The 15,707-nt window shown below is 42.8% G+C and overlaps 1 protein-coding gene across 1 annotated transcript in view; it reads right to left on the bottom strand.

Moving 5' to 3' along the window:
- Window positions 1–2,810: 2,810 nt before the first annotated feature.
- The window catches only part of tppp3 (tubulin polymerization-promoting protein family member 3), a 31,394-nt gene continuing 18,497 nt past the window's right edge, over window positions 2,811–15,707 (bottom strand). The window contains exons 2-4 of the mRNA XM_084337215.1: window positions 6,899–7,098; window positions 6,160–6,313; window positions 2,811–3,624 (exon numbers count right to left, since the gene is read on the bottom strand). Coding sequence (XP_084193341.1) covers window positions 3,424–3,624; window positions 6,160–6,313; window positions 6,899–7,086 — 543 coding nt within the window. The 5' untranslated portion in view covers window positions 7,087–7,098 and the 3' untranslated portion in view covers window positions 2,811–3,423. The remainder of the gene's footprint in view (window positions 3,625–6,159; window positions 6,314–6,898; window positions 7,099–15,707) is intronic.

The raw sequence follows: 15,707 nt of genomic DNA, 5'->3' as shown, positions 1-15,707 counted from the left end.
CTCCTATAACCCAGACTCACCCTCCTATAACCCACCCTATAACTCAGACTCACCCTCCTATAACCCACCCTATAACTCAGACTCACCCTCCTATAACTCAGACTCACCCTCCTATAACCCAGACTCACCCTCCTATAACCCACCCTATAACTCAGACTCACCCTCCTATAACTCAGACTCACCCTCCTATAACCCAGACTCACCCTCCTATAACCCACCCTATAACTCAGACTCACCCTCCTATAACCCAGACTCACCCTCCTATAACCCACCCTATAACCCTGACTCACCCTCCTATAACCCTGACCCACCCTCCTATAACCCAGACTCACCCTCCTATAACCCAGACTCACCCTCCTATAACCCAGACTCACCCTCCTATAACCCACCCTATAACTCAGACTCACCCTCCTATAGCCCACCCTATAACTCAGACTCACCCTCCTATAGCCCACCCTATAACTCAGACTCACCCTCCTATAACTCAGACTCACCCTCCTATAGCCCACCCTATAACTCAGACTCACCCTCCTATAGCCCACCCTATAACTCAGACTCACCCTCCTATAACTCAGACTCACCCTCCTATAACTCAGACTCACCCTCCTATAGCCCATCCTTCCTCTGTTTTAATCTCAGAACAACTGCAGACACACTCATGCGTTGAGACAATAAGGGCTCTCCATCTGGTGAGTAGCCAGTGGACTCCTTGTCCTGTGAACGGCAGCATGGGGGAACATAAACACAGATGAAGCCATCATCACTGACAGAGGACAGGATCATATCAAATGTTGCACATAGCCTGCTCGACCTCTGTGGGGTTGGCCTGGTGGAGCCTCTGATGTCATCGGGGGCCAGACGAGAGGCCTGCGGGCTCCATGTGGACGTCAGCTGCATTGTTACCAGCCACAACCCAAGCCCTCTCCCTAGTGGCTGCTTCAGCCACAACCCAAGCCCTCTCCCTAGTGGCTGCTTCAGCCCCTGGCCTCTCCCTAGTGGCTGCTTCAGCCCCAGGCCTCTCCCTAGTGGCTGCTTCAGCCCCTGTTCTCTCCCTAGCCACTGCTTCAGCCCCTGTTCTCTCCCTAGTGGCTGCTTCAGCCCCTGTTCTCTCCCTAGTCGCTGCTTCAGCCCCTGTTCTCTCCCTAGCCACTGCTTCAGCCCCTGTTCTCTCCCTAGCCACTGCTTCAGCCCCTGTTCTCTCCCTAGCCACTGCTTCAGCCCCTGTTCTCTCCCTAGTCGCTGCTTCAGCCCCTGTTCTCTCCCTAGCCACTGCTTCAGCCCCTGTTCTCTCCCTAGCCACTGCTTCAGCCCCTGTTCTCTCCCTAGCCACTGCTTCAGCCCCTGTTCTCTCCCTAGTCGCTGCTTCAGCCCCTGTTCTCTCCCTAGCCACTGCTTCAGCCCCTGTTCTCTCCCTAGCCACTGCTTCAGCCCCTGTTCTCTCCCTAGTCGCTGCTTAAGCCCCAGCAACCGCCCGAGGAGAAGTTGAGAGTTCAGCAGCGCCACGTCTTCCTGTTCTGCCTGTTATCACGGCGTGACGGTGAGCGCTATGCCGCAACACAAAGGCTGGGTTATGAGTGGCCAGCCTGCAGGGTGAGATATGTTTCTGATTAGAGCTTCCAAGGAGATGTCCCAAACAAACGTTGCCATGAACTTATGTGTTTGGTTACGAACACAGAAGGCAGAGTGAGGAAGGGAGGGGAGGGGCCAGAGAGAGAGAGAGAAACAGAGAGAGAGAGAGAGAGAGAGAGAGAGAGAGAGAGAGAGAGAGAGAGAGAGAGAGAGAGAGAGAGAGAGAGAGAGAGAGAGAGAGAGAGAGAGAGAGAGAGAGAGAGAGAGAGAGAGATGCCAAAGCCAGGTGCTGAAGTGTTATTTTGTGTACGCTTAGGTTGCCATGACAACAAGGGACCCGCATCAGCTTCCTGTTCCTGGCCACAGTGGTTGGGAGGGAGTATGTGGGATGGCTCACACACACATGTGCGCATGAACTCACACTCGCGCGCACACACACACACACACACGTGCGTGCGCATGAACTCACATGCACGCACACACACACGCACACACACACCCTCCCCAGCTTAACATGGTGTTAGTGACCAGGAGGAAACTGAAGCCTGCTCATGTGGAATGCTCCCTCTTTAAACAGAGGTGGGGCGGTAATGGCAAAGTTGCCCTCAGGCCAAAATATAAGGCTGGGGAGAGGCCTGCTGTTGCCTGCGGGAGGAAGCCTGGTTCCAGATGTGCCAGTCCTATGTGAAAATGTCACCTTGACGGAGAGGCAATGAGGCAGGTCAGTGTGAATGGGACACCCATAAATATTACTACCAGATTCTCCAGCAGCACGGCATGCCAACAGTGTATGACCACAGTGTGTGTATCACTGAAGTCAAGACAACCGCCTGCCACTGTGGACTGCAGTCAAGTCTCATGGGCTGGAGGCCCAGATCTCAATTTACGGGCCCTAAATGTCAAAGGAACAATAGGTGAGCGGAGCGGGCGGCTGGGCGAGGCTGAGCGTCATCTTTCTGTACGGTTAGTGTTTATTCATGTGTGGTGTCAGCTCAGTTATTTCCTCGTGATTCAGGTTCAGATTCAGATTCCTTTTATTGTCACTTTATTATCATTCGGTAGGCCTACCTTTTACAGAAAAAAAATAGTGACATTCGCTTTGTTGTGGTTCCTCGACCGTAGCAGCATCCAATATAATATAAAATAAAATAAAGATAAAAGACTATATACAATTCTAACAAAGTGATAGGATAGGGCAAAGTGATGGGATAGATAATGATAATAAAGCACATAGACCACACTTAAAGAGGCACACTTTATTCATGTAACATTCATTTAACAAAATAATTTTAATGCAGTCATTGTCCAGTTCCTGCACCAGCAAAACACGAAAACAAAGGGAAAAAAGAAAAGAAAAAGAAAACATACAAAACGTTCAAAACCAAGCAAATCTTGACAATAAGAATCTTGTCAATGGGTTATTTTGGAGTCTTACTGCAGCATAATTGAACTGTAAATGGAAATCTTACAATAAAATATGTGGTTTATGAAACCTTGCATAATCTTGATGAAATCTACGGTAGCTTTGAAGAGACTTGACCGTCGGTTGATTTGCATATTGTAAGGTCACAGTGCAACTTAGACAGACTAAAGGGAAAGCAGGTCAGGGTATATTACAGGCATATTATGTACACGAGCAGACCAGGAGGAACTTTGAACAGGGTGCCGATCTCATCTGTAAACACATCTCCACATCTCTGATTCATAATCAATGCAGAACACGCTCTCCTCGCTAAGTGCCACCAAAGCACACATAAAACCGAAAGGCATCTCAAAAGATCTGACCACAAGCCACGTCATCGTGCCTCTGCAGATGGGAGGGGTGGAGTCAGCTCAGGGCGAGGGGGTCAAAGTTCAAGGTTTGGTCCCCAGACCGGTCTTTTCGTCGTACGTGCCGGCGTTCTTGTAGGCGCCCACGTAGCCCGTCTTCTCCACTAGCTCCTCGCGGCCGCCCTTGCCTTTACCCTTGCCAGTCTGGTCGAAGCGTTCTTTATGGGACCCTGTGTATTTGGCCGTGTCCGTCAGTCGGTCCACGGCAGCCGTCTTCGCCACTCTCTGTGGGAAAACAGAACAGACGCATCAAATTAAAACTAAAGTTGTTGTTATGTTTCAAGTTCAAGTTTTGTTTTATTTGTCACGTATAAGGTACAATACATGTACATTACAGTGAAATGCTTGGTTCTGTATGAGCTCTCTGAGAATGTGCTTCATACAGTAAAAGAAAGTTAAAAGAAAAAGTCCAAACACTATACAAATATACAATATACAACCTAAAGTACAACCAAAAGTACGGGATGAAGTACAAAATGCAAACTGAGGTACAAAAATGCTAACTTTTTAAAATGCAAAAATGAGGTATGGATGTAGTGCAAATCTTTTTGTAATAAATAGATCAAATATGGTGTAGTGTTAAAAGTGTTTGGAAGCTCTTTTATTACAGTTAGCGTTTTTGTGCAATTTGGTATTCAGCTCCCCACTGCCAGTCTTGTCTTTGTGCCAAGACCAGAACGATGTAGGCTTCTAAATATCAGGGATTAGCACAGCCAGCCGAAGCAGAACAATGCTTTGTTATATTTCAGCGTCAGGAGACAGATAGTATCTAAATCTTCTCCCGTCATTCTGTTTGTCACGTTGGCAGACTTCAGTTGCAGAGAGAACAATTATGGAACTTACGCAATGCCATGTAGTAATTTCTCACTCGTATTTCATAACTATGGATGTGAACCAATCGAAATCTCTTAATTGAAACCCACAATGATCTCTAAATACTTGAACACTAGAATAGACAGCTGCGCTGTGCCATACAGATGAAGTCAGTCTCTTATTATGACCATGATGTCATCAAAGTGAGTTGGCTTGGACTGAGCAAAGCAGCTTGGATAAATGAGAAAATTACTCCACTCAATTATGTTTAGTGAGACACCGCCTACGTGACTTAAGTATTTTATATACACTAGCCGTCTTATTCACAACTTGTTTTTATTTATTTCAAGAAATATTATACTATTAGGTTTGGATGACAGTATATATTGAGGAAAGACAGTAAAGCAGGTCATTCATACTTTCATCATGTCTACATAATAATACACAATAAAGCCCCTGAACAGTGTGAGGAGTTATTTAAAGATATTAAAGGATATCAGACTCCAGATCTTCCCTGCTGTTCCCAACATTTCAGTCATCCCTGTAAATTATGCCGTGCTGAGCCATTTCAAACTGATTATAGCCTACTTTTCACACAGAGCTAACTATTTCTTACAAGAAATCCTAATCTTGCTGACGTGATTTTATCAAACTAATGGAACAAATATTTACTCTATTACTGTATAAATAGTTTCTTGTCCACACAGGCTTGTTCCATCTTGTTTTGAAGATAGTCCAACCTTAAAAAGAAACCCAATTTGAACCATGCACTGAAGAACTATTTACAGTACAGTAAGTAGTTTTGAAAGTTTTTTGGACAGCCCATGTATTTGAACTTGTGAAGTTAATCTAAAACAATTGTGTGAATGTGATATATCACAAGAAACTACTCAACCTCGACTGTCTTTAGCTATGGGTGAACACAGCACCCATCTTACCATCTTTAGATAAGTTAAAGTTGTTAAACATTGTTCCTCTGAAAACTTAAAATAGACGTACTGTAATTAGGGATGGGTACCTTTCACATTTGAACCGATACCGGTACCGGTACCTGTGAATCGATACCGGTACCCAACGGTACCTTTTTTCGATACTTTAGTCTCAAGAAATTTAATTTACCTACCTCAGCCGCAAAAAAAAATCCAAACTTCAAATAACTACAATTTCGACAGTTTTTGGCTTGTCATTGCTCCGACTGCTTTGTTGTTGAATCAAGTAAAATCCTAGGTAAGCATATATTGTGCGTGTGAACGTTGACATGAAAAAAAAAAGTTAATTTTTTTTGGTATCTGACTTGATTCGATACTTGGTAGTACCGACGTGTTTCGGTTCGGTACCTCAAAAGTACCGAATTCGGTACCCATCCCTAACTGTAATACAGTTCTTTGCCTGAGGTACTCAATTATAAGTAAGTAACTGACCTATTTCCATGCTATCCTTTTTATCTAAGGTATTACAGAAAGTAGCAGATATGCTTTTATGAATAACAACATTACATTACATTACAATAACAAGTTTCTGAATCCTCTCACTGAGACTGCTCTCCTTAAAGTCACTAATGATCTACTCCTTGCTGCCAATGCTGTCAACTGCTCCATTTGAATCCATTTAGATCTCAGCATGACATTTCATACGGTGGACCACATCATTTGACTTAAGTGCCTCAAAAAATTGTGTTGCCATCACAGACACTATTTTGACACTAATTTGATTCGTTCCACACGTCAAGTCATGTTACATTGATTTGTGTATCGCAATATCACAAATACATGTCTCAACGGGCTTCATATACCTACATAATAGCCCACTAATAGGTATTTATCTGTTATTATGGGGAACATGTGTGTCATCATCCTCATAAAGTGAATTTTTCTGAAATGCTCCGAGCCATAGCCTGGGAAAGTGAATGGTTTTATTGTTTTCAAAATAAGAGTGAGATGATCTCACCGTAACTCCGACGTTGGTGGGCTCCTTGCCTTCGATGAGCTTGTGGATGGACTGCACGGCCTCTTCCTTGCTTTGACCTTTGAACCTCTTGGGAGCCAGGTCCTCGAGAGCCTTTTGGAACTCCTCATAGGTGATGACCCTGGACGTCTTTGCTCTTCAAATGCAGTCAGAAAAAAATAGCATGAATGACTCAAGATGGCACACTAGATTGTCACAGAGTTCTTATCTATTCTCATTAGAGATTCTTATTTAAATACTGCATTAAAAAAATAAAATCTATGTGACCATTCTGGTTTTATGAATGTGGGCTGAGATATGTACAGAAGGATGGACTAGATAACCTGTGACTAGAAGTGTTTTTGTCCTGACATAATGTGTTAATGAAGAGAGGGTATGAAGATGGTTGTCAACAAGAACCATCATATTGATGCTCAACATTCACTACCTAGTATATGTGACTAAACAGGTCACAGGGACATTTAGATTTTGTACACATAATGTACAGATTCCTTTATTGATCCCATTGGGAACATTTGGGCTCACAAGTTCACATACCTCTATATATATCTGACTAAATAGGTCACAGGGAAATTTTGATGTGTGTTTTTGTAGTATGTGTACAAATAATATTAATGTGTTCAAGACAAGACAAGACAAGACAAGACAAGACAAGACAAGACAAGACAAGACAAGACAAGACAAGACAAGACAAGACAAGACAATACAATACCAGACTCACTTGACTTTACTGAAGACAATGTCCACATCGGTGCCAGTGATGTTCTTGCCGTCGGTGATCTTGCAGTCCTTACACAGCTTCGCCCAGTTCTTGCCGTTCAGCTCCTTGCCTGTGGCCTTGGTGTCACCGTGGATGGCAAACTTCTTGAAGGATGTCAGGAGTTGCTCCATGTCTGTGTTTTCCGCCATCTTGGTAAGCGTCTATAACACAGAAAGTAAGCATGATGACATCATTGGCTGCACAGAAAAAAATAAATTGCCATCCACCAGTCTCTACAGAACATTGTGTGGTCAATGTCACAATGTCACAATGTCACAATGGCTAGAGTCCTTATACTATATGCATTGGCTTTGTGATTGCAGAAGGGAAGCTAACTGTTGAAGCAAACTGTTTTAACCCTTTCACTGCCACACGGCAAAGGGTTAACCATCTGTAGTGTGGTAGTGAAAGGTTAACCTTCTGTAGTGTGGTAGTGAAAGGGTTAATGTAGTTTTATATTATTCCATATGAACCTTCCTAGATGAGTAAACAAGGCAACTGTCGTTCTCCATGAATGATGCAGTCACCTTTTGAGACAAGTAGTGAGAAATATATAGTCGTTTAAAGGGGACATGCATGTTATGAATGGCTTGTTTCGATAGCATGTTGGAGAGTGGAACCCAGTTTGCAGCAGACAACGGAGAGATACTTAACAGGAAGCAGGAGACGGCGTAGTGACGATAATAAGGCTTTACTCAAAACAGAAGACAACGAACACGACTGACAATGGTAACATTAAACAATGAACCAGCAAGTGTATGCTGGCCCAGAACACTTAAATACAGACACCAATCAGAGACAGAGGGTAATTAATTACTAACAGGACCAGTGTTGGGACTAACGCGTTACAAAGTAACGCGTTACAGAAACAAAGTTACTTTTTGCCGCAACTAGTACTCTAACGCATTACTTTTGAAATTCAGTAACGCTACTTACGTTACTGAATGGTTCGTCACTGCGTTATTTGCGTTATATACGGCGTAGATTGATAGCGAGCGGTAGTGATTATTATTATTATTATTATTATTATTATTATTATCCTCATATCCTGTCAGCCTGGCTGCGGGGAACGCTATGCCACTGGCCAATCAGAAATGCGCAAACCAGAAATGCGGCTACGGAAAGAAATAGACCCTCTCTATTGTAAACAAAACAAACGCTCGCTATGAATCTACATAAAAAGAACGCAGTAACAAACTAACAAACCATTTAGCAACTACTTGGAGAGATAATTAATATACAACATGGAAACGAGATAAAGAACATGTTTGAGGCACTGCTGGAGTCAACTGGACTAACGTAACGTTACTACATCTCGACCACCGCAGACTTTGGTGAGTGCAATGTGTTCACTGAAACTCAAGTTGATCAACGGATTTTGACTGTACGAAATCTGCCAGGGAATCTCATAATACTAATCAAACAATATAAATATAGTCTGTTCATGCACAATTGATATCCTAACTATTCTAACGTTGCAATGCTTTGATTGATATCTTAAACAACGTTGCAACTTGCAAGATGGTGAATGAATGAATGAATGAATGAAATCTTTATTTAACAGATTGCAGAATGGGTACAATACAGTACGGCTCAATACATACAATTGTTAAGGGGATGCAGACCTGAGAAAGACGTTTGTCTTGTTTCCATCAGGGTCCCCCATTTTCAATTCATATAGACATTTATGACATACACAACATACATGACATTTATGGCATAGGGACATATAGGTATTTAGTACTGATACATTTGTGACATAAACGGTATTCAAATATACAGTACTGTTACCCCTAGCTTTGGGTAGGGCGTTCCACATTGTTGTGGCATAATTGCGAAACGTGTTTAGTCCCTTGTTTGAGCCGAATCTGGGTTTTACATGATTTGTTGAGCTTCCTCTGGTGTAGTGGTTGTGGTATTCACTGACCTTTGGGAAGTATTTTGACATGTACATGGGTACCCCGGTCGTATAGTTTATCTTGTAGACCAGGCCCATTGCAAGTTGCTGTACTCTGTCGTCTACTCTAAGCCATCCTAGGTTGTCAAAGTGGGCAGGGGTGAGGTGGGTTCTGGGGTTCAGGTCAAGTAGTAGTCTGACCAGTTTGTTTTGTGATGTTTGTAATTTTGTTTTAAGCGCCTTTGAGGTGCTTTGGTACCATGAGGTGCACGCATAGTCGTAGTACCCTTGAATTATAATGGTTATAATGAAACGCTCCGGCGACATCAAGGCTGTTCCTTCAACCGGCGCACTTCTTATTATATCGACTCGGGACAACATTTGTTTGTGTCAGATTTGTGTTTGTATCTAGACCACATTGCTTAGCAGAGTTCGGTGATGTGAATGGAAACTGTCAAGTTGATCAACCGATTTTGAGTACTATTTGGGGCATGGGACTCGGGAGCAATCTTTTTTTTTTATTTTTTTTTTAAATAACTAAATAGTTACTTTTCACAGTAACTCATTACTTTTGGGTGTAAGTAACTAGTACAGTAACGAAGTTACTTTGAAATGAAGTAACTAGTAAAGTAACTGAGTTACTATTTTTCAGTAACTAGCACAACACTGAACAGGACACAGGTGTGACAGACAGAACTAACTGAACACAGAGAACACAGGGGAAAACAATAACAATGGTACAGACTAGGGATGTCCCGATCCGATCACGTGATCGGAATCGGCGTCGATCACGTGCTTTTCAGAGTATCGGGGATCGGGAAAAAATAATAATAAAAATCGGCAGTCAAAAAAAGAAAAATTTTATTCAACAAACATGACCATGTCCACGTCTTAAACTCATACGGAGGCCTTAGTTTTGGTTTTAAATTACATATAATATATCATCATTAATGTATTTATTGTCACACAGAGCAGAATAATTATCCACAACAAACACATTCCCCTTTAATTTTCACCGTTGCAACAAACATTCCCTTTAATTTAGACGCTACACGCTACACGCGAGTCGCGACCACATCACAACAACAACACGTCGCTCCCGAAACACGGTTAATATCCACTGACTTGAGCAGCTAGACTTAATGTCAGAGGTTTGGAACTAAGCATTTTAAAATAGAGAGTCAAGCCAGTTGCAATGTTTGCAAGGAGGAGATTCCGCGTGGAGGAAAAACTCATGAAGCAGCAGGCTGGAGGCGAAGTTTTCAGACTAACTTTTCAACTGGAGGATAACGTTACGTGACTGAGGATTATCATCGGCGTTTCAGACCAGAATGGACCATTACGTAAGTCGAACACTGAATGTATACTAATGTGCAAACATATATTGAAACTTTTAATATTTCTCATATGAAGCAGAAGCACATTTCTCAGGGTGAATGTAATAACAAAAGCCTCCGCTCTCGCGCCCTATTATAGGCAACAGATGGGCTTGTCTCACTCTGCCAGTTTCTGACAAAAATGCGTCAAAATTGATTACTAATGTGAAAGATCGGATCGGAAACGATCGGATCGATAGATATTTAAAATCATATGATCGGGATCGGATCGGAAGCAAAAAAAGGCGATCGGGACATCCCTAGTACAGACTGAGACATACAAGACTAAAACACATTTACAAAACACAGACAGTAGGGACACAAGACTAACAAAGTGGAACTAATAAAGACAACATAGACAACGAATAAATCAAACATAAATGACAGCAAATAATGTTAATCAGGTGAGTAAGCTGATGCCAGATCTGCCACATCTGGATCAGCCCACCGGTTGGCAATGTTGTAGTATGAAGGGGTGTATGGAAGGGGAGTTGAGAAGGTCCGACACCTGGACCAGCCGAACCGGGAGGAGGGTTGCCGTCCGGTCCCGCAGGACTGGGGGAACCCTTACACATGCATTGCTATTCCTTGCACTATTTGGGCAACATTACACAATTCCTGTGAGTCTATGGAAGACATCTGTAAGGTTTATTTAAAAAAAAAAAATCATTGTTTTATATTTCTAAAGGAGTACTCAAAAGCATAATTTTCCAGCCTCAGGATTTCAGGCTGTTATTGGATGGGCTCCGCCCATAAGCGCTTTGAGTGACAGTCACCCACACAGCGTGATACATACGAGAGAGAGCGAGAGAGAGAACGAGCAAGCGAGAGAGAGAGAGAGATGTCCCCGACACACACGCAGTCAAGTTTGTGTATGCGTGTGTCCCCGACGAGGGAGAGATGGCGCACACACACTTCTGCAGTCCCTCCCGCCATCCCTCTCTCTTTCCCTCTCTCTATCTCTCTCTCTCCCTCTCTCCTCGCTCGCCTGTCAAACCCTGTTTAAGGAAGTGTCGGGTTACACTATGCCTACGTCCCCGACACACACGCAGTCAAGTTTGTGTGTGTGTGTGTGTGTGTGTCCGACGAGGGAGAGAGATGGCGCACACACATTTACACACACTTCTGCAGTCCCTCCCGCTGTCCCTCTCTCTCTCTCTCTCTCTCCCTCTCGCTGTTCTCTGCCTGTTTGAGGAAGTGTTGGTTTACAATGAAAATGAAAATTGTGGGCGGGCATTGGCTCCAACCACAGAGCCAATCGGATCACAATCAGCTCCACCAGCGCCTCGTTACGTCACCTTGCGAGTCAAATCAGAATGACCTAATTAAATGGAGGAGGAAATTGTTGCAACTGAATGAGAGCAATCCGCCAATATGGTATTTAGAGACACAGACCCATTGATACTAACTCCTATTACTATATAACAATGCTAAACACTGAAAAAAGCCATTTATAATGCATGTCCCCTTTAAGTTGTGGCCCATAGGTGTTGATACTGTATATAAAGAAATTATCTAAAATTGTCTGTGTTGTCTCACTACCCACCGCCCCTTATTGTAAAGTGGCTTTCAGTTCTCGAAAAACACTATATAAATAAATTATTATTATTAGTGTGGGTGACCCCACACTATTATAATCTATACTCTTTATTATTCTTTATTTATTCCACCGATTTTTGTCCGCTAACTCCTCCCAGAGCTTTCACACCACATACACGTGTAAGGTATCAAAACGACCGGCTTGGTCCAACTCGAGTTGCTATTACCTTTTGGAAAGTTTCACTGCACCGTTTGGCTACAAATAGACTTTAAACAGGAATTTCCGGTCCATAAGGAATGAATGACAGAACTAGAGTGTAGAAGCTGCATTTTCTTTTTTACCATCACCTTTTGTAAATTGCGACAGTGATCTCAATTTTGGACGTAGATATAAAAACAACACATCAAAACGATGACACAACTGTGCCCTCGCTCACAAAAGAAGAATAAATGGAATTGGACATTTCTATCTCAACTTATGACAATTTCTTTGAAAGTCATGCTCCACATACACAAATGGGCTCTCCACTCTAGCTAAAATCAGATTTTTTACCGTTCCTTCCCTTGTTTGCCGATCACCACCCAGGCCACAATTGTCGACGGAATTACACAATATCGCACAAAACCCTTCACATAACCCTTCAAGTGCTCATATTAAGGTCACTAAGCTTCATCTCTTATCGTTTTGCTTTAATCATCGTGTGAGTGAAGGACGCCTCAGCCCTCATTGAAATACATTGGGTCCATAGTGTCCGTCAGTTAGAATTTGAATCAATTAAGGGTAGCAGGTGTGCATGACTCAGAGGGAACTCAATAAATTCAATGACCTAGCAATGACCTCTCAGGGGATTAAACCTTGATGCCCCCTTTTTGTATCTTTTGAACCGTTTGTCGTAGACTTGTGGGTTGTGTCATTGTACTCAGTAGGGATATCCTCTTTCATTGGTCTATGTTGAACACTCCCCCGATCCTTAGGCCACACCCCTTAGGCCACACCCCCTTTGTGTATCTTTTGAACCGTTTGTCGTAGAGACTTGCGGGTTGTGTCATTGTACTCAGTAGGGATATCCTCTTTCATTGGTCTATGTTGACTACTCCCCCAATACTTAGGCCACACCCCTTAGGTCACGCCCCCTTTGTGTATCTTTTTATGTCGTAGAGACTTGCGGGTTGTGTCATTGTACTCAGTAGGGATATCCTTTCTCATTGGTCTATGTTGACCACTCCCCAGAGCCTTAGGCCACACCCCCATTAGGCCACGCCCCCTTTGTGTATCTTTTTAACCGTTTGTCATAAAAAAATAAAAAATTAAAAATGATCTAACCCTAACTAACCGTACTGTCATGCACTTGTCCTAATAAACTAACCTACACTGTAGCACTCAACACTTTGATGAACATTGTTGCTCAGCTGATAGAGTTGTGCCCTTCCTGATGGCTTGTCGTACAGAACTTGTAAGTCGCTTTGGATAAAAGCGTCAGCTAAATGACTAAATGTAAATGTAAATGTCATAGAGACTTGCGGGTTGTGCCATTGTACTCAGTAGGGATATCCTCTTTCATTGGTCTATGTTGACCACTCCCCCGATCCTTAGGCCACACCCCCTTTTTGTATCTTTTGAACCATTTGTCGTAGAGACTTGCAGGTTTGATTGGATTCTGGAGAGATTGGAGGAGAGGACAGAGAGAAGAGGGTTCCCCCCCTTGGGGGGGCACTAAGGAGAATGTGGTAATCGTCAATGTTTTTTTTAATATTAAGCTGATTATTGGACAAGCAGACAGTTTCTTTAGCAGAGATATAAGGCCTGTTTAGGGGTGTAGTTCGTTTACACTGTGGTGAGAGCAGAGTAACAGTCCAGAGTCTATTAGCTCTCTGTAAGCAGAACTGAAAAACAGATGGCTTACCTGAAGGGAAGTAACAAACAATAAAAATAATTGCATTTACTGAATCAGGACGGTTGGCCACCAAACGGCCCCAAGGAAATAGGTTTTAAGACAAGCAGAAGACGGATGAGGTTAAAAGATGACTAGGACTGTTTAAAATAAGCATTGGAGGAAATTACGAGAGGCATTGAATAGAGGAACTAGGTTAATAATTACAACCTGTGGTTGCAAGCAAAACTGCTGAAAAGCACAAGGCAGATAATCCATTGTAAGAACACGCTTTTAGAGTAATGCTAGAAAATGACTATAGCCACTCGTGAGAGAGCTGAAAATAGAGGCATTAGTAATAATTCAAACAGACAATGATCTCAATATAAAAGTTATCATTTAGGAAACCAGAGACACTTTATTGGTGATAATACATTTTCAGGTTGTCAATAATTACAATAAACCTTATCCACAAAGAAAATAACTGTCTAGAATATGGATATGTGTTACTCTAGAAACTGCAATAACTAATGGACGTATAACATGCTTCCTAAACTGTTTTCAGCTGAAAAAGAACAGTAAAAACTGTCAAGAAAAGTGTCGATGTGTTGGTGTTTAAGTATCATGACTTAATCTGCTAATTCTACATGTAAAAGTATGTAAAATGTAATTGTATAACTTAGATTCTCTTAAAGAAATGGGTTAAGTTGACCCAAGACGAGGCCACATGGTCTCAAATTGAGCTGATAGGTCAGGATTCCTATGGGCATCGTCACTCGATGATGCGCTGGGAGGCGTGGCTTTGAGTTTAAAGGAATGACACGGAGAAACACGCTGGACGCCTAAATATTAAAGGCAACCAACTTGTGTCTAACCACGCCCAACTTGCGTCTAGCCACGCCCCCGCGGCGACGCGGCAGCAGAAATAGCTCAATTGGCAACGCTGCATGGCTGTGGATCCTACGGCTCGTTGCTGGCTAGTTCGATTCGCTTCATTTTTTTTATTTTTTTTTTAACGTGCATTCGCATTCTTTCGCCGTTAAGTTTAGGCATAACTTTAAGCATTGTTTCGGAGTTGGTTAAGGTTAGGCATTGTTTCGGAGTTGCTTAAGGTTAGAAGGGTTAAGTGTAGGCGCTGTTAAGGAGCTGGTTAAGGTTAGAGTTTGACTTAGAGAATGGCAATAGACAGCCTATTTCCGCGCTGCAGCGCGAGGCAATAGACAGCCTATTTCCGCGCTGCCGCTCTCTCGCGCTGCCGTGGTCACATGGGCGTATTGGCCAATCAGAGAAACGCTAAACACAAGTTGGTTGCCTAATTACACACAGACGAAACGAGACGGAAGAAGAACACTACACTCCAGATGCCGTCATCGATAAAGATTGAAATTTCTCGCGCAGCTTACTTGATTGAACCTTGTTATTATTATATCCAGCTTAATTCGACAACTTGTGAAGATCAGTAGCGTTTTTGTTATTAGACGATCTTAGCGAAAGACCTTGTCCTAGTGGCTTTCTGTTGGGATCGACAAAGATTAGTGCACTAAGAAGCAGTTGTCCTACGTCTTTCTTGATCTGCATGTCGACACCTGCATCTAAGACAGGTGGTCTAAAACACACACGCAGAGTAGGACCTTAGGTTTAGACTCAGCCTCCACTAGTACGACATAGCCCTTCTTCAGAGACGACACAGACAAGAGGAGCAGAGAAGGAGACAGAGACGATAGTAATGTGTTTTGAAGATGAGAAGAAGAAGAAGAAGAAGAAGAAGAAGAAGAAGAAGAAGAAGAAGAAGAAGAAGAAGAAGAAGAAGAAGAAGAAGAAGAAGAAGAAGAAGAAGAAGAAGAAGAAGAAGAAGAAGAAGAAGAAGAAGAAGAAGAAGAAGAAAGAGGACAGAGAGAAGAGGGTTCCCCCTCTTGGTGGTGCACTTCGAGAGATGAGATGATGTTTGGATTGTGATTGTATGACAAGAGGAGCAGAGGAGACAGACAAGAGGAGCAGAGAAGAAGGAGACAGAGATGATAGTATGTGTTTTGAAGATGAGAAGAAGAGTGTAAACTAGATTATAGTTAGGCAGCAATACGCCGAAA

The sequence above is a fragment of the Notolepis coatsorum genome (genome assembly GCF_963971535.1).
Source record: "Notolepis coatsorum genome assembly, chromosome: 20".
In the NCBI taxonomy this organism is placed as follows: domain Eukaryota; kingdom Metazoa; phylum Chordata; class Actinopteri; order Aulopiformes; family Paralepididae; genus Notolepis; species Notolepis coatsorum.
Note: the sequence above shows the minus strand (reverse complement) of the source record. Positions and strands in the feature narration are given on the sequence as shown.